This window comes from Trachymyrmex cornetzi, unplaced genomic scaffold (assembly GCF_001594075.2).
Source record: "Trachymyrmex cornetzi isolate Tcor2-1 unplaced genomic scaffold, Tcor1.1 scaffold23, whole genome shotgun sequence".
Lineage (NCBI taxonomy): Eukaryota > Metazoa > Arthropoda > Insecta > Hymenoptera > Formicidae > Trachymyrmex > Trachymyrmex cornetzi.
Window position 1 is genome coordinate 1,756,305 of NW_017296956.1, and position 22,220 is coordinate 1,778,524.

The window sequence follows — 22,220 nt, forward strand, 5'->3', positions numbered from 1 at the left end:
GCGCCGTCTGTTGTACCGGCAGCGCCCCAGCATAGTATCCGCCGTTGATGCCCTCAGGGTAACTGCTGAAGAAAAGAGAAAGCGAAAAACAACATCATGGGCGAGACCTCGAAAATTTCGCGCGCCACTTTTTTCGATACTTATTTAGTAGAGTAGCTTTTATTGTAGTGTGTAGAGTAGCTTCCAATTTTCTTTTTCTGTGACTCTGTGTGTGATTTCATTACTAGGTGGCGTTTCTAGGTGTGCTCTAGGTAGAGTAGCAATCGTTCCTCGCCAATGAAAAACAGGAACGTGAGAACACACACAGGTCATCAAGATTCCCAAGAACGGAATTATCTTTTTCTTTGTCTCTCTTTTTTTCGTTCGTTTTCTATGTAAGTCTCGTCTCTAAGCGCTTAGTCTTTACACTCTATACACACACGCATCGATAGATTTTGTCACGCTCGACTTTCACGATCGCTTTCAGACTTTCACTCGGAAGAGAAGAGAAGTTAACATCTGCTCGAAAAGCCGTTTCTGCAAAAATTACCAGAGATACAGTGTTACTCATCACGAAATTGATCCAGTAATATTTTAAGAATGTTTTCCATTATAATTTTATTTAAGACTCCTGGCTCCTTTTTATTACTATCACCATTTTGGATTATCTTCCTAAACGTTTCAAAGCTTATTTCTTTGTTTATTAATTTTTATATAATTCTTATTACAAAAAACAAATTTTTTCTATATTCTATAGAAAAATTTCTTATTTTATTATTCCCATTATTTTTCTTAATTCCTTTTATCATTTTTTTTTAATTTTTATTATTTTATATAAACTTTGATCAGATAAAAATCATAATTTTCGAATAAATAAAACTTTTTTAAAATTATTTTATATCCTTCTTTCTTTTAATAAAAATTTTATTTACAAATTTTTCATGGTATTATAATTTCATATAGTTTTATAATAATAATAATAAAATCATTATTAGCAATTTTAATTTTAATTGTCAATTTATGTCATTCCTTTTTCAAAATTATATAACAATATACTTAGATATACATAATATTTTCATAAACAAAATAAACTTTACCAGTATATTTAGATGATCATTTTAAGCAGCAGTTCATGTACGGCATGAATCGAGAGATTCAGCTTCATTCCTATAAGATATGAGTATTTTATTGTATAAGATGAAAGCTCTTCGATTGCCATGTAATAATCATTCGATTCATCATTATAATCAATACACTGCCATTTAGTAGAATATCACACTTAGTAGAATATTCTCCCTTTTATAGATAGTGTTTAAATTGTTCATTACGGTGTTGTAAATATACTGTGAACGAGACGACATTTTACTGACATTTTAGAGTGTTAATGTTGTGACTGTAATTGCAATGTGATTTCATCAGTAAATTAAGTGATTATTACATGGAAATCGAACAGCTTTCATTATGGAGCTTTGTTTAACAAAGTGCTTATATCTTGGGAATGAAGCCAAATCGATCCATGGTATATGTGAATTCTTTTGCTTAAAATAACCATCCAAACACGCTGACAAAAATCGTCAGCTTCATGACGGAACATCATCCTGTATGTATATTACTTCCTTACTTCAAACATAATACAACAAAAAATTTAAGTTTTCCAGAAAAAAAGAAAGATTATTTTTCAACTTGACAAAAAATTTGTGATTAACAATACCGCGAAAAGAATATGTTTATAACATGATCAAGTGTCATTTTTATCATTTTTATTTCACAGCTTTTAAAAATCCATTCTTTTGAAGTTGTGAAATATTTTTTAATTACCCATTTTAAATTATACTTTTAAATTATGATTTTGAAGATTTTCAGAAAATTAAATTAGTTCACTTGACAATGTCTACTAGTCATTCGTAGTAATAACTCAAGGACTATGTTTTTAAGTTATGCCACTTTTTAAGGGAGCGATATGTGTGTGCGTGCACACGCGGGCGTGCCTAAACAATAAAGCTGGGTATACACTTACGAACGAACACCGAATAAACAGCGAATTCGAATGTTCATTGTGTATCATTCAACAGATATATACGTCTAAGTGAATGAGGCGATCATCAAAACAGTTCGTGCACCATTCGTGCGCGATGTGGACGTGCAAAGGATGTAAGCAACATCCGCTGTTCGTTTCTTAAACGAACAACTATTTCCAGAGCAACCTAACCCTGCCCTTAACCAAATTGTATGTTGTAAGGTATAAAAAAAAACACCTATAAATTAAGAAATGAATTGTCTCTAAATATTAGCTAGCTAATTACTTTTTTTTACGTTCAAATGTCACACAGCCTCAAATTACTATATGCGGATACCGAATTATATCAAATATGATCGAATTTTCGTGTTCGATACTTATTCGACTACAGAAAGAAAGAATGAATGACCTGCAAACACGAACGCGAATATCCAAACGTTCGCGTTCGATGTTCGTTCGTAGATATATACCCAGCTTAATAATAATTCGTAAAATATTAGATAAGTAGAAAAATTTTCGCTCTCTTCAGTCAATCTTATTATAATGCTTTTAACTCAATATAAAATATTGAATTTTACGAGTAATATTACATATATGTAATTACATTGTATAATAAACATATATTTAATATTACATATGTATATGTAATATTACATATATGTATTACATATATAATATACCCAACTTATATACTTTTCCATAGAACTTGTACTATTTTATTGAAATTCAGGAAGATTAGAATATCAGAAGACAACTAAAGCGTGTATACACCTAGCAAATGAACATTAAACGAACAGCGAACGCAAAAGTTAGTGTTTTATTTATTATATAAAAGTCGAACAAATTTAATTGCTATGTGCAACGAACATCGAATCTGCTCAAATGCTTACTATTCGGTGCAATAAAAAAATAATAAACTAGTTACAAATACAAACACGAATGTCCGAACATTCGCGTTCGTTCGTTCGCTAGGTGTATACGCGACTTTATACAAACTTTTCTCCTATGCAAAAACGTATACATACAAACGCACACACGCACATCCACACAAATTCACATTCATTCCACTTCATTCAATTGATGTGTACACACACATAGGTGTACCTATCTATGGATCCAGATACATATTCACACTTACACTCATCCATTAATCCATAAATACATTCACGCACATCCATCCACTGACCACACATGTGAACGTGTGCATGCACACACGTTATATACACGCGTGCGCACGTATGTATATATCAACATAATAATCAAAGTAAATTAGTTTTTTTTGTATTTGTATTTGGGAATATAAATTGATAGATGAAAAAAATTGATACAAACTTTTCTTAATTGTCTGTATCATGAATCTAAGAATATCTAAACATATCCTATATCTACAGTGAACATGAACTTTATGATAGTCAAAGATATATAGCTATTGATTGCAAAATAGAAAAAAAACTAATTTATTTTAATATAAAAGATGTTACATGATGTACTGTACAAACTAAAGCAATATGTTTCTAATAAATAAGTTGAAGTAGAAATTGTTCTATAAACATGAGTCTAATTATAGGTATCCTATAATTTTTAAACGAAAACGTCGTTCGTTTAACGTTTTCAAAAACAATTTTTTCCGAAAACATTATCTTTCCAAGATAGTCCAGTATCTCGACCTTTTTGTGACACCCTGTAGAGGAAAGCCCCCTATTATGAGATAGGCGCATAATATGAGATAGCGACGTTTCTGCTAAACTAATAAATTCTATCTGTTGATTCCACCATGAATTTATTGCTCTTAGGTTGAAAACTATTTAGTGGAAAATGCATTATTAGATCGTGCCTGTAGCCGTTGTAAAAAAAGATTTTAGATTTGAATTCTTCAAGTTTCATTGAGATGAGTCTTTAAACTTTGTTTATTATTTAATAAGTAAATATTTAACATAAATTCTTCATGTAGTAATAGAGTAAGATCGTATTAATAAATACAAAAATACGGGGTATGGTGAATTGCTTTATTATAGAAGTTGATTTGATCGTAAAACTGTAAGGCGTGGAACTCGTAATATGAGATACTCGGGTACTTCTAATACAAAATAACCTATGCTACTATGTTCGAGTGACAATAGTTGCTGAAGTATGAATGTTATTGTACTGTAATAAAAAGGATAACCAAAATGAGCATCGAATGCCTATTTCTGCGATGCTTGGTTCCAACTATCTGAAGACGAGTCCTGGATATAATGTATCGCATGCTCATTTTGCGCACATATTAGTTGTGTTTATTTGCATTTTAAAAACATTAAATAAAGTTTTTAATTGTAAACCTGATGTACTTTTTTGCCTTATTAGATTTTTCGGGATATCTCATATTATGAGCACAATTTTTTGACTTTGCGATTAGCTCACTTTTACATTTCTTTAATTTTTCCAGAAAAAATAGTATTTAAATTAAATTTTACATAACAGTATCTTAAAGCTTATTAAATTCTCTTTAAAATGACCTATTATTTTTTTTTATTCTGCCCATACACTGCCAGTATTTACACAAAATGAACTTGCTATCTCATAATAGGGACTTTTCCTCTTATGTACACACGAGGGAGAATCAAAAAGTAATTTCAATGTTATATATTAAACTAAGAGGTATACAGGGTGTATTTTGAACTGGATTAGTTTAGTTTTCTTTTCTATATGTTGAAAGCCTCGTAACTAAACCGAAGTGTTCCGAACCCGTTACGCTATAACTTACAAATTGTTCAACTATTGTCTATAGACATGAGACAAATGTTGTTAAACATGAGACAAATGTCGAAAAATAAAGAAAGGGATAACAAAAATGTAGTAAATGTGAATTTACTTTTAATATTTTTTAACATTTATTTTCATCAAGAAAATTCTGTATCTTCATCATAACTCTCACTTGAACTAGAACTTGTAAAGACTATCTTGAGTATCATCGCTTTATTTCTATTTAATTACATTTTTCATATTATATATTTATAAAAAAAAAAAAGCAAGCTTGTCAAATGCAAGTTACTGACTCTATTAAGGGTACATTCAGACTAGAAGCGTCAAGCAGCGAGCAGTAAACCAATCATATAAATATTTTTTATAGGGTAGTGATGTAAAAACTATTTATATGATAGGTTCGCTGCTTGCTGTTTGACGCTTCTAACCTAAACGCACCCTTACTGATTATGAGTTATAACAGCCGATGGGTTCAGAACATCTCTCGGTTTACGGGAGCTGTCAACATCCAGAAAAAAGTAAGCTAAACTAACCCAGTTCGGAATACATCAACAGATAAATATTATTTTATTTTTCAACATAACTCTTCTGCCGATTAACACACAGTGTCTCACGTCATGCTTAGCGCCGAGACACTATCGTGTCTCCAGATATCACGTATCTGTGTCTACATGCTTCACGATCCCTACAGAGAAGAACATTTTAGGTGGTTTTTGCAGCTACGAACGCACTGCTTCTTTGAATGAGAATGCAGAACCATAGCTAATGTTTTTTTTTTTCAGCGATCTTAGAAAGAGTAACCTGGTAATTTTGTTTAATGAGGACATTGATGCGATCCACATGATCCTGTGTACGAGATGTGGACACGTGACCAGAGCGAGATTCATCAAATACATTTGTTCTATCGATTAAAAATTTTTCGACTCACATGTACACATGTTTTGACTCATACATTTCTCTTCGCGAAGTAAAATAAATATATTGCACAATTATCCTACGACGAATTTGAACGGATTTGCACACCCTCAGCTCATAAAAATCTAATCATACTTCGCTGCTCAAAGCATTCAAACAATTAAGCAGACATGTTTACATATTTAAAAGTGCTATGTAACTAATGTAAGTTCAGAAGATTCTCGACTATATTAGCCACTTGTAACTAAAGGTCACACGCTCCTCCAAACCCCATTTATGAATCTGCCGTAACTCTGCTTGCATACGTAATGAGAACATTGATCTTACTTTTTGATTCGCCATATACCTATAGGTATATGGAACGATATATATGATGGAACTAAATTGGATTGAGTAATCGCATCATAAAGAATATTAAGATTGTTCTTTATTTTTTCACATGCATCATTAGGTTTGTTCGCGTCGCATGCTCCAATATGCTCTGATATGCTCTTATCATAGCTCCTATTTATTCCAACGAGCACGTTGAAGTAAGTAGCTATGATAGAAGCATGTTGAAGCATATTGGAGCATGCGACGCAACAAACCTATTAATACACTGCATTAATTCAACTCGAATATTAACCTTTCTACATTAAACTGTTCATAGCTCCACAGATAAAAATCTGAAGGTGTGAGATCCGGTGATAACCAAGCAAGATAGATAATCATTTCAAACTAGACCCATGTTTATTCTTTATTTCAATTTACATCAGAAACATGCTTCTTCAGTTTGTAATGTTATGTAACACGTTGTATAATGTGCGAGAAACGAAATTTATATCATTTTTCTAACATCATAACTTAACATAGCATTGTAGCGAGGGGCCAGGAGCCTTAATATAATAAGAAGGAGGGAGAAGAGAGCAGGCACATGTATAAAAACAAATTTTCATAGCTCGCGTTATCAGAAAAAATATAAATGATACATTTTTAGCACATTCAAGCTTATAGTATCTCAGAAAGGTACAAATAACATTTCTAAAATATGATATATATTTATAGACAATTTTTTGCATGAATTTGATCAATTTCGTGACAGACACTGTATCCCTTTTCCCCCGGTGGTATGCAATCAAAGAAAAAAGAAGAGAGAGGAATGTAAATATAATATATATGCGTCCATATGTAACTGTGTATGTATATATATTTATATATAAATAATATATATCACATATATGTATGCAATACATATAATATATATATGTATATACACATACACGTAAGTATATATGTATGTATGTATGTATGTATATATGTATGTATATAAAAATATCTGTCTACACTTTTTCTTTTCATTCAACAAATTGTAAGAGACTTTATTATTCTTAAATCGAGAGACAGAGGGAGACAGGCAAAGTCTGGCTGAGAGAGGGCGCTTACCCGGTCGAGGAAAGAAAATATTCCTTATTCACGCAGTTGCGTAAGCAGTCGGGTATGCGTCCGACGATCGCCCGTCGTATCTCACTCGCTGCCATCTCACGTAATTCGGTGCAACTCGCGTCGCTGTAGAAGGCGGCATGTGGAGTGCACAAAAGATTGGGTGCTTCTTTCAATGGACCTATACAATATACATCGACGATCAAGAAAATCAGAGAAATATGTCTGAATTTAACAATATAGAACGATTCTTCAGAAAATATATATGACACAGTGAAAATGAATTAAAATGAATATTTCATTTTCGAGCATCTTACTCTAATACTTTTATATAATATATAGAATGTTCAGAAGAATCTATTTAAGAAAATGTATGATTCTATGCAAAAAAAAAGGTAGGATTCAATTACAGAAAAAAAAGGTAATCGCATTTTTCAGTCCATCGTAAATTTAACTTACAAAAAATATAAGTTAATGGAAAAACATTATTATTATACCATTTAATTTTTGCCTTTCTTTCTTTCTTTAATGGAGCAAGTACTAGAAAATATTCCAATTGTGTGACGCACCCTACATATAATAATATAAAACAGAAATGTTTTATATAGAAATGTTACAAAATTATTTTCACCGTAAAATATACATCTTCGTTGTTTCTCTATTTAAAAAGATTTGCACTGCCGCTTATGGAAGTTTAGACACTCGCATAAATTTTTATTTTATCGAATGGTCATGTAAAAAATTAAGATATAAAACAGCGATTGTATTATTTTTTTTTTATATATTTAGGGTACCTGTACATACTAACACCAATTGTAAAAATTTTATAAATTATTTTTAATTTTATATGGCAAAATGTATTTATTTTATAAAACATTGATAGTATAATCGATAAATTTAAAAAATTCGTTCAAGGAACATATCGGAGCTGGCAAGAATGCAAGATATACTATAGCATGAGCCTACTGTCTTATTCTCCGAGTTGTGAAATTAATCGATTATACTACTAATGTTCTACAAAATAAAGATAATACATTTTAAAATATAAAATTAACAATTATTTATAAAGCTTTTGCAATTTATAAGTATGTGTACACAAGTACCCTAAAATATATTTAAAAAATATAATACAATTGTTTTATAATGTCATATAAGACCTATCAAGAAAATTGATGTGAATGTCTGAATTTCCATCAGTGTATGTCGTTTTTTTCGTTTTATTATGGAAGGAATTTAGGAAGGTTAAAGATAATCAGTCGAGACAGGGTTAGGCGCGGAGACAGATAAGACTCACACTGATTCGCAGACTGACCCTGAAAGACGTTGTATGGCTCATTTTCATGGACGTCTAGCGCTGCCGCGCGAATTCTACCCTGTTTGAGCGCCGCGGCCAGCGCGTCGTCATCCACCAAACCACCTCGTGCTGTATTGACTAAAAATGCTCCTGGTCTCATCTAAAACAAAGACAATGCAATTTTTTGTAATTACACATTACATTGATAATTATAAATGTTATGTACTATTGCAATTAAAAAATTATAATTACATAATTATATATTCATCTTTTTTTATTATAATTTAAATAAAATAAAAATTTTTAATTTTATTTATGAAAACACACGCACGATGCTGTATTGACTAAAAATGCTCCTGGTCTCATCTAAAACAAAGACAATGCAATTTTTTGTAATTACACATTACATTGATAATTATAAATGTTATGTACTATTGCAATTAAAAAATTATAATTACATAATTATATATTCATCTTTTTTTATTATAATTTAAATAAAATAAAAATTTTTAATTTTATTTATGAACACACACGCACGCACGCACACACACACACACACACACACACACACGATAGTTTCACAAAATTCATAGTATAAAGAAATTGAAATGTAACATTTTTTTAATAAATATATCTATGCATTTCAATATAAGTAATAAAACAAGAATAAATAAAAAATAATCATTTAAAAAGACTCTTATGTATAACCAAAATTAATTTTTTGTAAAATAATTAAATTAATACAATTAAATAACACCTCTATGCTATATAATAAACAAAATGTTTACAAATGTTTATAATTTTTAATACCTGTTTAATAGTATATTCGTTTATTAAATGATGATTGTGTTCATTCAAAGTACAGTGCAAAGATACACAATCTGATTGGAACAGCAAATCCTGGAACATAATAAAAAATAATATCAATTAAAAAATAAATTAAAGTTATTAAGAGAGAGAGAAATTTAAATATAATTTATATACAATTCAGAAATTTTTATAAAATATTGTACTTTATAATGTTGTACACAGAGTATTTCGTAAGAATGATTCGTTATTTTTAAACTAGAGATAATTTTTTCTGAAGAAAATCTTATATAAACGTATAATCTCGAAAAGCTTATTTCAGAGATATATATAGAATAAATATTAAAAATTGAAAATTTTATAAAATTGTTATTTAATAGTGCTTAAATAAGAAACATTCTTTTTCAAACTCAACTCGTAAATAGCTATTACCTTTTCTTTTTTATCTATAGTTGCCGTTTTATAATATATCTCAACACAGAAACAGAATTTAAATAGTATATTCACCATCCCAAAATTGTACGTCAAATCAAATTGTTTCACACATTTTTTATTTTATTACAATATATTCTTACAAGAGATATTTTTTTAATTATTAGTACACATTTTTTTTTCAATTAAAAGCTATTTAAGAAAAAATGATCATTCCATGGCATTTTTTACACTATGTATCTCTCTGAAACAAACCTTCAAGATTATTATATGTTCATGTAAATTTTTCTTTACAAGTGATTTCAAAAATCAATTCCTAAAATATTAGACAGAGCTTGACAAATACGATGTACATCATAATGAAGTTTATAATTTAGTTTAAAATACATTAAAAATGTTTCATATTTACATAATATATATCTAAATTGGTTTCTGAATAATATCCAAATCAATTGTTACAAATCATTGTTCAAATATTTAAAGAATTTATGCTTTATTCAAAAATAAGAAATTTATATCTTGTCATATCATATTCACAACATTTTTATAAATTTATATTTCTAAATGAACGCAATAGTTATATTGATTTTCTCAATAATATGAAATTTATAGACCATATACATAAAATAAATAATAAGCAGAATCTATACAATGCTCTTAAATCCTTTAACAAATTTTGACTCACATTATATCAAGGAAATAATATTTCCAAGTGGATAAAATATTAGCAATGTCTAGAATTAATTTATACTATCACTCACAAATATTTGCTCATCCTATCTTTCTTAATTAAACAAAGAATTTCGATAATTCTTCTTTCCTAATTTTCTAAATTAGGAAAGATTAGTTAGGCCTAATATATATATAATAATAATGTTTAGCTCAAAATTTTACTTTATATATATTGCTCCTTTATTTAAAAAATGACATAATTCAAAAAATTGAGCTTCCCATAAAAGACCTATTTTTTAACTTGACAAAAAATTATTAACCAATCAAGTAATCATGCATAAGTGAAAAAGGCCATATTCGATCAAGATGGGTCTTCGTGTCTAATCATATTTCTTTTGTGAAGTTATACAATTTCCAGTTCAAGCTATGCACTTATTATTTGGCAGTCTAACACAGTCTTAAACTGTGAAGCCGGAATAGTAATATCACAATTTAATAATTTCGATGCTCATAGGCATCTTAAAAGAATCTTAATATAAAATTTGTAAATAATTTATTTGCGAAAAATATTACCTCGGACAGGTATCAAACTCGGATCTTTTGCATTCCGTGCGAACATCATCATCGTTAAACCACCTAAGTCTTAGTAACATTTTTCGCAATCAAATAATATCGGGAAAAAATAAATATTTTCAACACGATCAAATGTCATTTTTTGTCATTTTTGTGTTCCACAATTCTTTATAAAAAATGAACTCTTTTTTAATTGTGATGATTTTAATAATTTTTTTATGAATTTAATTAACTTTTAATGACTAATGCTTACTTAATTCATTCATGTTAATAACTCGCAAATTATACTTTTTGAGTTGTGTCACTTTCGAAACAAGGAAGTGATATGTAAGAGAATGTAGTATAATTAGAACGGAATTATATAAAAGAGATTCGTACAGAAATCAAGATAGACAAACACTTTTGAGCGATAGTGTATAGCTTTATTTTGTTATACAAGTGCAGCTGCAAACCTGTAATGTATAAACCCTGGTGAGACCTAATGATTTCTCGATACCATCCGGCAGATAAGGATCGTAAAAGATGACGGTGAAGCCAAAAGCTTTGGCACGCAACGCAACTGCGGAACCAATCCTACCGAGGCCGACAATACCCAGTGTGTCGCCTCGTATCCTTGCACAACCAGTCGCCGCTTCTCTCACCTAAAATACACGCGCCAACGAAATGCGCGGAAAAATTTAGATCATATAGAAAATTACAAAATTATTTTAAACAATATTAATGTATTTCTAACAATATAATAGAGATATAATGATAGCAGTATATTTAATAGCATGAGCATAGCCAAAATTGGAGAACGGAGGAGTATATTATTTCTATCACATAAACAGTAACTTTTTATTAATTTTTTGTTAATAAATTGGCTTTTTTGGATATTTTAAAGTTTAGAATGTGTGTGTGTGTGTGTGTGTGTGTGTGTGTGTGTGTGTGTGTGTGTGTGTGTGTGTGTGATGTGTGTGTGTGTGTGTGTGTGTGTGTCTCCCTCTTATTACTGATTTTGATTGGAGAAAATTGAATTTTGTATATTATAACTATTGTAAGCACAGTAATCACTTGATGTTAAAAACTGGACAAGTACATATAATTTTGAATAATAAAATAAATGTTTCGATATAATAAAAGTTGTAGCGTTCTAACGAGTACAATGATGTATCATATAACAAAATTATTCTATAAATTATAAAAGTTTTTTCGGTTTAAACTTTTGCGACAACTACCTTTTCAGTTTCCACCTTACAGTATGGCCAACTTCCGACTCTCGCATTGATCAGATGACATGTTTACACACAGGTTGTTTACACATCAATCGTCCATGTGAGATTTAGGAGTTGGTCACATCGCAGAGCCGAAACTAAAGAGATAGTGTCGCCCGCAAAATTTTAAACTAAAATAACTTGTATAATTTGTAAAATATTTTTATATCATATATCATTATATATGATATAAATATCACATATCATACATCATTGTTATTAAAACGGATGCAACAACTTATATCGAAATATTTACTTTATCGTGCAAAAACTATACATATCTCTCCGTTCTCTAATATAAATAGATAATTTTTCTAAGTGATTACTATGTTTACAATAAAGTTTAATTAGAAGTTCTGTTATAGCAAATTCTAGTAGATGCACTCAGTGCGCATTAAAATCGTACACAAATAAAAAATGTGTTTAGTATAAATATAAAACCGGATTAAATCATGAAATCTTCAATACATTTTCTTGTGTTGTTAAGTAAAATCTGTATTTTATAATTCAAAATATTTGTATTTCACTTTTATACAGATTAAATCAGTGTACAATAGCTTTAATATGCACTAATACGCATTAGTACGTCCAATCGAATTCGCTATTAGTTTACAAGATAAAAAGGGGTGACCACTTATACGAAGATACCTTGTATAAGTGATTTATATTTAAAAAATTTTTTCATTTTCCGAAGTTGAGATAACGAGTACTTTATTCCTCACATCGAATTTATGTGTAAAATTTCAGGTGAGTCGGGAAAGATTATTTGGAAATATATCCCAAATTAGTACAAAATCGATATTAATCATATCTGCTATTTTTTCTTTTTTTTCCCCTTATAATCCTGTTAGCTTCATATTAAGTTAATAGGACTACAAGTTTCTTCTAAATGGCATATGGTACAAAATTATGTTTTGTAGCACAAATTAGCACAAAATCAGTACTAATTATATCTGCACTAAATAGTTTAATAGGTCTTTTTTTGAATTTGCTCGTTTGATCTGCTAGCTTAACAGAAGTATTTTATCTCTACAAGATAAAATCAAATCAATAATACGTTTAGACAAAAGTTGTTTAATCTAACAAGGTATAAATAATGGTAAAATTAATTTTGGAAAAATCGACTTTCATGGTCATGTGAAAATCATAGTCATTTTTTTAAATATAAAATTGTATAATTTTTACATAACATAATTCCACCAATTATTTTGCATATAACAATATTAAGGTAAAAATATTGAAAAATCAACAGTTAACAAAATACTTTATTTTGATACATTTTTAAATAAAATATCTAAAATTATTAATTTTTTGATAAATGCACCCTGACACTTCGATGCACAGAATAATGAGATAAATCAATTGGTACAAAAAAAATAGTTTTTAAAAAAATTATGCAATTTCCAATATGCAACTGCATCTTTTAAAAGCAACTATATATTCTTTATACTAATATTTTTTCTACCAATTGATTCGTTTCATTACTTTGTGAATAAAAATATTAAAGTATAATTATTAAAAAATAAATAGTTCACGAAATATTTCATATTTTATCAAAATGTGCCAGAAAATATTTTATAAATGTGTCAAAATATGCCAGAAAATATTTTATAAATTATTAAAAACACAACCAATAACGTACGGTCCAGTAAGATTCTTGTTTACAAATTATTGATTTTTCAATAGCTCTATCTTAATACTTTTATATGCAGAATAATAAAGAAATCATATTATATAAGAAAATTATACAATGTCAATTAAACAAATATTCATAACTTTCATATACCCATAAAAAATTAATTTTCTTAAATTGATTTTACCATTATTTGTTCCCTGTGGAACAAATAATGGTAAAATCAACTTAAAAAGGTTATACAACTTTTGTTCCAACATATGTTTGACTAAACTTTACTCTGCAAAGATAAAATGAGTGATAGATTAAAATGAAACACCTTGTACAATAGCTTTTCTAATCTAATTTTTAATATACATACATATAATAACATAATATTCTTGAAAACAAGATTTACCTGTTCTGGTCCTGTGAATTTTTTGCCGTCGCGCACCATATTGGCAAGCCAATAAGTGCGCCGATAAAGATTTAAGATGAGGCAAAGGGTAGTATCAGCCACTTCTTCAACTCCATAGCCAGGCACATTACATACTGCAATGCCAAGCTCACCAGCTGCTTTGACGTCGATGTTGTCTACACCGGAACCAATTCGAACAATAATTCGAAGCGTCTTAAACTTCTCCAAATCTTCTTTCGTCAGAATTATCGTATGCCACATCAGTGCACCCACTGCTTCATTTAATACCTGCGAATATCATTATATTATATTTATTTCCAAACATGTTGTTTTAATAGTTATATATAAATAATAATTTCAGAAAATAAGATATTAAATAGAAAATACCAAATATAGATAAGAAAAAATATATATATAATTCTAGAAAAAACATTACATATAAAATAGACGCTAAATAATATTTACACTAAATGTAACACTAAATGAGTTATAAAATAAAAATATATTATATGTTAAATATATATTTTAGATATAACCAAGCAAATATAACCACATATGAATAAAAATTAATAAATTTAAAATACTAAATAAAAAAGTTCAATTTAAATTAATTCAGGCGTTTAAGAATTAAGAGAATATTGAAAATAATTTAGAAATCAATTTAATATAAAAATTAAATTATTAATACATTAATTATTAAAATCATGTATTATTCAATATTAATTATTAATCCTAAAAAGTATATATTTATGTATAATTTTTTTTTAATTAAAACAAAAAATAACTACTTAAAAAAGTATTATGAAAAAGGGCGAAAACAAATATGAGACAAATGCACTATTGTTGGAACAATATCGTTGAATTTTTTACTTAATTTTAAAATTATACATATGAATATTTTACACGTTAAATTAACAATGATTAAAAAAATTAAAATATTTCAAAATGTGATATTAAAACATTTTATACGTAAAAATATACTTACTTCAACAAAAAGAGTACACTTGGCTAGTATTGTTCATCAAATGTTTTCTCTTACATGTATCAAATATATGCATAAATATACAGGGTGTCTCACACCTACCGAATTTCCTCTTAAGGACATATTCTTGAGATAATTTTGAGACGAAAATCCTAATACAAAAATATCGAGGCTACAATAGTTTTTTAATTATAATCAGTTGAAGATAGTGTGTAATTCGAAAACTATTATAGCCTCGATATTTTCGTATTAGGATTTTCGTCTTAGAACGTTCAAAAGAATCCAGAAATAATAATAGAGGCTCTAAAAGTAAAATGGTTTTCTACTTATAAGCATTTAAAGTTAGCTTATAATTCCAAAAATTATTGTAGCCTCGACATTTTCGTATTAGAATTTTCATCTCAAAATTACCTCAAAAATATGTCCTTAAGAGGAAATTTGGTAGTTGTGAGGCACCCTATATATTCTACATCAGAGATACAACATAAAAATTAGAAGTGCAAAATATCAAGATAAATATAAAAATTTTATAAATCATTTTTTTTTTTTAAATTGTTCTATAAGATATTTTGTACCAATTTGTTGTAAACAATCATTTCTTTAAATAATTTAACTTAAGATTTATTATTTATACCACTATATTTTTCTATCTCAGATATTTTAATTTTAATATTTTAACATTCTAATAGAAATATTTCAATATTAATTATTAATTTCAATGTTACATATGAATTTCAATTTGTAATGATTATTTTAAGTATATGACATCGCAACGAACAACCGGCATACTGACTGTGTGCTTCTTTTTTAACTTTTTTGTTATTAATTTTTTGTTTTAATACTTCAATATTCTATCTTGTGTAACTCTATTAATATGATACCAAAAAATGTGTTATATTCCTTAATACTGTAAAATATTTTGCCGTATTCAAATTTATATACAGAGTGTCTCACAACCTTTAACTAATATTTCTGGGAGTGAAAGAGAATAAAATTTAGAACTAAAAGTTCCTTTTCCAATTTTGGCTCAAACTATTATTTACCGAGTTATTAACTATTAAAGTTGATCAATTAAATTCCGCCCAGCTGGAGTATGCAGGAGTGAAGCATGCTATGGAACTCCTCGTTCTTATTGTACATTCTCCCGATTAAAATTAAATTTTATTTAATTTTTCATATTAATAAATAAATCAATAAATGCGTGGATAAATAAATAATTTATTCATTTATTGATTTAGTCGTTAATTTATTAATTAATATGAAAATTATGAAATTTTAATCGGGAGAATGTATAGTAAGAGCGAAGAGCTCCATAGCATGCTGCGTTCCTGCATATTCCAGCTGGGCGGAATTTGATTGATCAACTTTAATCATGAATAACTCAGTAAATAATGGTCTGAACCAAAATTGGAGAAGAAACTTAATCAAACTTTCATTCTCTTTCTCTGACAGAAATATTAATTAGAATTATAGAATACCCTGTATAATTGTTTTATATATAGTTTAATATTTTTAAATATATTTTTCCTATAATAGTAATTTTTTATTTTATTACAATGTTCTAAATACCTTTTCGTGTATTTCTGAAGTGGACTGTGCATCGCAGAAGGCAACAGTTGCGACGTCTTTGAGGATGGGCATTTCAATAGAACAATCACGGCCATCAAGAAGTGCAACCAGTGGTCGCGTTTGGATCGGTCCGTTGGCGATTGGACCCCTCAAAGTCTCCATACGAGGGCGTTTGGGCATCATCTTCCGTTTGTCCATCGGTCAGCAGACCGCCCCCCCTATTTTTATTGTTTGCACTGTGCGCTCTCAGTGTCACTACAAAGAAAAATTACTTCCCTCTCCCTTCTGCTCCAACAATAGTAGATGACAAAAACTATCTCGATAAGACACTCGCAATAGAGGTGTCTCTTCTAGTCCAACTAGTACAACGTTTTAGCACTCTCGTTGTTCTTTACGCTTTGTCACACTAACTGCTTTTGCAACACTAACTTTCGGTTGATCTTCGGGCAAAAACTGTTGAATCTCCAATACATCACGACTCAGTAAGCACCGTCTCCTAAAATGTATAAAAAGAAAAACATTAGTTAACCAAAGAAATATAAAATAGATATATCCTTTCTTGTCAGAACATATCACATTTATAAAATTATAAATTAATTGTAATTCACATTTGATAAGTTTCTCTCATAAACATAACTTATAGATAAATAACTTTAAGATCAAATTATAATATTTTGTTCGTTCTCGATTGACTTTTTTAGTTTTATTCTCTATAGCTATACGAGACTGCACTAAACTTGGCTTTCGCCAAACTTCAAATATATCTATTTCATTTTAAGTATGCATACTAGTTTGACGAACTATTCAAGTCCTATCAGCATCAACCAATTTTCTTCAATCATGTCTCTCTTTCTTTCATTTATTTTTAAATAATAGTTTTATAGTTATTTATAATTTTCATATTTTATTTAACAATATACATTTATATATGTATATTATTGAAATACAATTATGAAATTATATTATATTACTAATCACTACCCTTTTATAGAAATAATAATTGTTTGCTTTAATCAATAATAGCTGCCTTTTTGCAAAACATGTGATACTCAATAAAAAATATCAACTATACCTGTATTACACCTCCCTCGATATATCGCAAAATCATGATGCATAATGCACCTCTATAATTTACTAGATTTGTTGTATTTTATTGCAAATGTTATTTGTGTATCTCATACACACAGATAAATACTTCACACGCAAGTACATAACTCGTTTGCATGTATTAATTTGAAACAAACTACATATTGTTCCATCACACTCGTATCAATTATTTTCATAAGGAAGAAAACTATAGATAAAAGTAGAGATGGATGCTATTCCCCAGACAAACATCGACGATGTTACTCGCGTGGAAATACATTGGATTCGGCCATAGCGTCCGTCGAAACGAGGTGAAACGTTACTTGGTATATCAGTGATCTCATCGACGCTTTACGACTATTTAATCGAACGCAAACGCGATCTATAAACGAACACATTCGAACACATCTCAAAAGACACAAAGATACAAAGAAAGCGTCGCTTGCTCGAGCGGCGTGATTGAGTCGGTCACCACCGCTGCCGCTGCCGCCGCTTTGCGACTTTTTAGGTTACCTTGAAATGCGCCGGCTTAACCTGCGCAGTGCTAATAGCGCGTCCACTGGCTAGTCGACACGAAACCCGGACTCCGGCAGTCCGACCTTTCCTTGATTGCGATTTCAGGCAGAAGCGCAACGATAACGGGACGCAAACGTAAGAGCAACGTTACGAGGACAGACCCGCGAAAACGAGATTGAAATGGGAAAACCGACACACCGAACCCGCAAGCACCAACTTAGAGAAGAGGAGGAAGAGGCTCACAAATGCGGCACGCCACAGCGGCGCTCGCTTGCGCTCGCTCGTTCGTTCGTTCGCTCGAGGCGCTGGAGCTGATGTTTTTGATAGTGTTAATAGCGAGGGCGCCTTCTTCGAGTGAGTGAGTGAGTGCGAACGAGTGAGAGATCAAGCGCGCGCACGAAGTAGATCTGTTTCCAACCCGTTTTCGGCAGCAGCAGCGGCGGGGGGGGGGGGGGCGGAGAAGTAGTAGTAGTAATAGTAGTAGTACTGTAGTAGCAACAGCAGCGATGGCAGCGACGATTCAAAACGAATCATCATTGTGTTGCGCTCACAATAATTCCACACTTTCTGCAATAGTCTCTTCCTTTAATTTTTGTTCTTAATGTCAAATATTGAAATATATGTAAAAAAAAGATAATCAAGTGCAAACGCGCAAACAGTAAAGTTTATCGCAGACTTTTTAAATACCGTAGTTATTGTGCACCAATTATGTCATCAACGCGAGTGTCATTGAACAAAATAGCGATTAGTACTATTGTTGAATGGGAGCATTATTCCCTAAAAAAGAAGTTTTTTTTTTCTTTAAACCAAGATATTTTTTTTAACGTTTAGATTCCCACCCGAGTACCTACTTCCTAAGTATTATCTTTCTTTAATATTCAGTGAATAACGAGGATAAAATGACACCTGGGTGACACTCGGATGAATATATGAATAGTTTTGGAGAATTTAACAAAAAGTTTAGAAGAATTTTTTGGGAACTTTTTGAGAGGAGAATACAAAGAAATATCCAAGTTACGGTTAAAACATTGAGAGAATTGCAATATATACATATAGAAATAACTTTCGAAGTAACTTTTCAAACAGACAATGCTGGTGATTGGAAATCGATTCATAAAAATTATATTTTTATAATATTTTTATAATTGAACAAATAAATACTATTATACTTTTATTATATATTTCTATAACATACTGCACATTATTATAATAATAAATAATTACTATATATAATAATATTGTATCATGTAATAGAGAAAAATAGGATAATTGTGCACATTTTGTTTAGCACTTTTCCGATAAATGGAGCCGCTACCGCAACGAAATTTCTAGGCTAGAGATAGTTTTTTCAAATACAACCATAAATTATATAATTTGAAAATGTAGTTAACAGTGAGTAGTAAAAATGAGAAAAAGTGAAATTACATATTTCGATAGTAATTTTGACACCCAGAAAATAAGACGGTAAGTCCGTACTCTTATTTTGTTTATTTAATCGTACATACCTTAATAAAGTACGTTATTATATGCGTCTTTTGAGCAATTATTCATTGAATTAAGTTAAAAAATTTTTGAGTAATTGTTTTATAAGTCCTACCTTTGCAGTATAAGCAAAAAAATTAAATACTTATGTCCAAATTTTTACTGATCATTGACCATGTTATTTTGTCGATTCTTGCTTGTTAACAAATGTAATTTTTTTGACTGTATTAACACTACGAAACTTGCAACTTACACCGATAAAAATGGTGGAACCAATATGGCAAACAAAGATTGCGCTCTAATTATATTATAAATTTTCAGTGACACAGTGCATATTGGAACGTAAAAAAAAATTTCTGATAAAGTACTTACAATAAATTAGATAACAAAAATGAAATAATAAAATAAGTTAAAAATTAAATTGCAAATATTTAATACAATGTAATTTAACAGGCAAATACTGGGAAAACAAAAAATATACATATCTTTTTATAATAATATAAATATCTTTTTTATTGTCGTAAAATAATTTACCATTTTGAACGGTAAATTACGCGTTATCTATCCTACGCTACGTGAAGGCATCATCATTAATACAGGATTTACTTACATATTAATAAATTAAAAATTAATAAGTTACAAATTTTGCAGTGTTAATACAATTTAATTCAATTTGAGTCAATAATTTTCTGTCAAATTAAAAATGTTTTCCTCTTTTCTAAAACTAAATTTTTTTAAGTTGTGTCACTTCTGAAGAGAACGATACGCTAGATTTATACGCTGTGGCATATCATGAATTATGTATCACTTTAACGTATTCTATAATCTCTGCTATATTTTATATGTATAATTTTTTAATTTGCTTAAACGTCTCTAATCTGAGCATCAATCTCTCTTACTGAGGAAAAAAAAGATCTAACGAACATACTTTGCATATAATACAATGCGCAATGTAATAAGAATTATATATTTGTGCATAATTACTTTTCTTTCAATTTTTTTTTCAAATTAACAATTAACATATGCATTATATTTTTGCAAAATATCAGGTAGAAAATATTTTATTATTTTAACTTCTATTTTTATATATTTAATTTGCAAGATTGAAAAGTTACTTTGTAAAAGTAACTATTTACGATTGTTTTCTTTTTACTCAAAAAATAATTAATTATCGTTATAAGTTATCGAATCTAAAAAATAACACGTTATAATTATTTCAAAGGTAACAAGTCATTACTTTTCAGTTACTTTTCTCTTAATTTTGTGTAATTTTTGCATTATTATTTTAAGTATAAAAATCTTATATATATATTTCTGATATAATTAAACTATTTTACTTATTATACTAAACAATCAATTATGTGCTACATATTGTTTATAATAAATTAATATATATTTGGAATCAAAATTATAACAACAATATTAAGACGCGTTGATGACACGTGCAGTTCCACGCTCTGGGTGGTCGACTCGTGATTCATAGATCCGGGTTCGATTCCACCTGTGCTTCGCATATGCGGTTTTTCCGCATTTTAAAGGAGAACATCGCTCCATCTGTGAATTAAAGCACTAACTTGTTCTTCTCTCAAGAGGCAGTATTGCTCCAGTATAACCCTCTAAATAGGTTGGAAAACCAGGGGAAAGTAAAGACAAAGACAAAGGCCGGTATTCATAGTCATTTCTTATATTTAAGACCGTCTTAAGTTCAGTCTGAGGTATCACGAATCAATTAGAGGGCCGCATTAGCGTCTCAAGACATTACTTAAGACAACATATAAGAATCAACTATGAATACCAACCAAAGATTATGTATGAATGTGTAGATGCGATATGTTTGACTTGGAAGTAGCTATCTGCAAGCAGAAAGATATTAAAGACTGAAACTTGTGTAATTTAAAGTTTAATTTAAAAAATTTCCAAATTTTAAATTACATTAATAGTGTAATTGGGTATATAAAAGCGCATATATAGCACAAATTAATGCAACATAAAAAGAACCTTAAAAAGACAAGATTAAGAAATTAACTCGTGATGTCACGTATCTAATATGGCTGTCTCGAAGAACAATGTTGTGACCAGAGTTTCTAGATTGCAGACGTTGCTACATCAATATTGTGAGTGGTGGCGAGTGGGAAAGGACTGGAGAGAATAGCGTGGAAAATAGCGGGTGGATATCAATTGGACACCCACTCACAGTGCTTTAACAGTGGAAAATTCCTAGACATCGGTCCTGTTGTGAGTGGCCGTGTCCAATCGTAACGCGGTAAATCGAGATCTTCCCAAAAATAACAAGCTACGACAGCAAAAGAAATTTCTTTTTTCGCCGCGCTGCAACTCACTATTTCCTAGGTCATTCGCTCCACTCTCCCCCACCACTCGTAGTATTCATATAGCAACGTCTGCAATCTAGAGGTTCTAGTTGTGGCTAGTATAATTTTTTTTTTTGTTTAAA

General features: G+C 29.6%; 1 protein-coding gene across 1 annotated transcript in view; it reads right to left on the bottom strand.

Moving 5' to 3' along the window:
- The window catches only part of CtBP (C-terminal binding protein), a 53,315-nt gene that overhangs the window by 8,188 nt on the left and 22,907 nt on the right, over positions 1-22,220 (bottom strand). The window contains exons 2-7 of the mRNA XM_018506974.1: positions 16,685-17,180; positions 14,134-14,421; positions 11,303-11,491; positions 9,177-9,266; positions 8,367-8,526; positions 7,076-7,253 (exon numbers count right to left, since the gene is read on the bottom strand). Of these exons, the coding sequence (XP_018362476.1) occupies positions 7,076-7,253; positions 8,367-8,526; positions 9,177-9,266; positions 11,303-11,491; positions 14,134-14,421; positions 16,685-16,882 (1,103 nt within the window). The 5' untranslated portion in view covers positions 16,883-17,180. The remainder of the gene's footprint in view (positions 1-7,075; positions 7,254-8,366; positions 8,527-9,176; positions 9,267-11,302; positions 11,492-14,133; positions 14,422-16,684; positions 17,181-22,220) is intronic.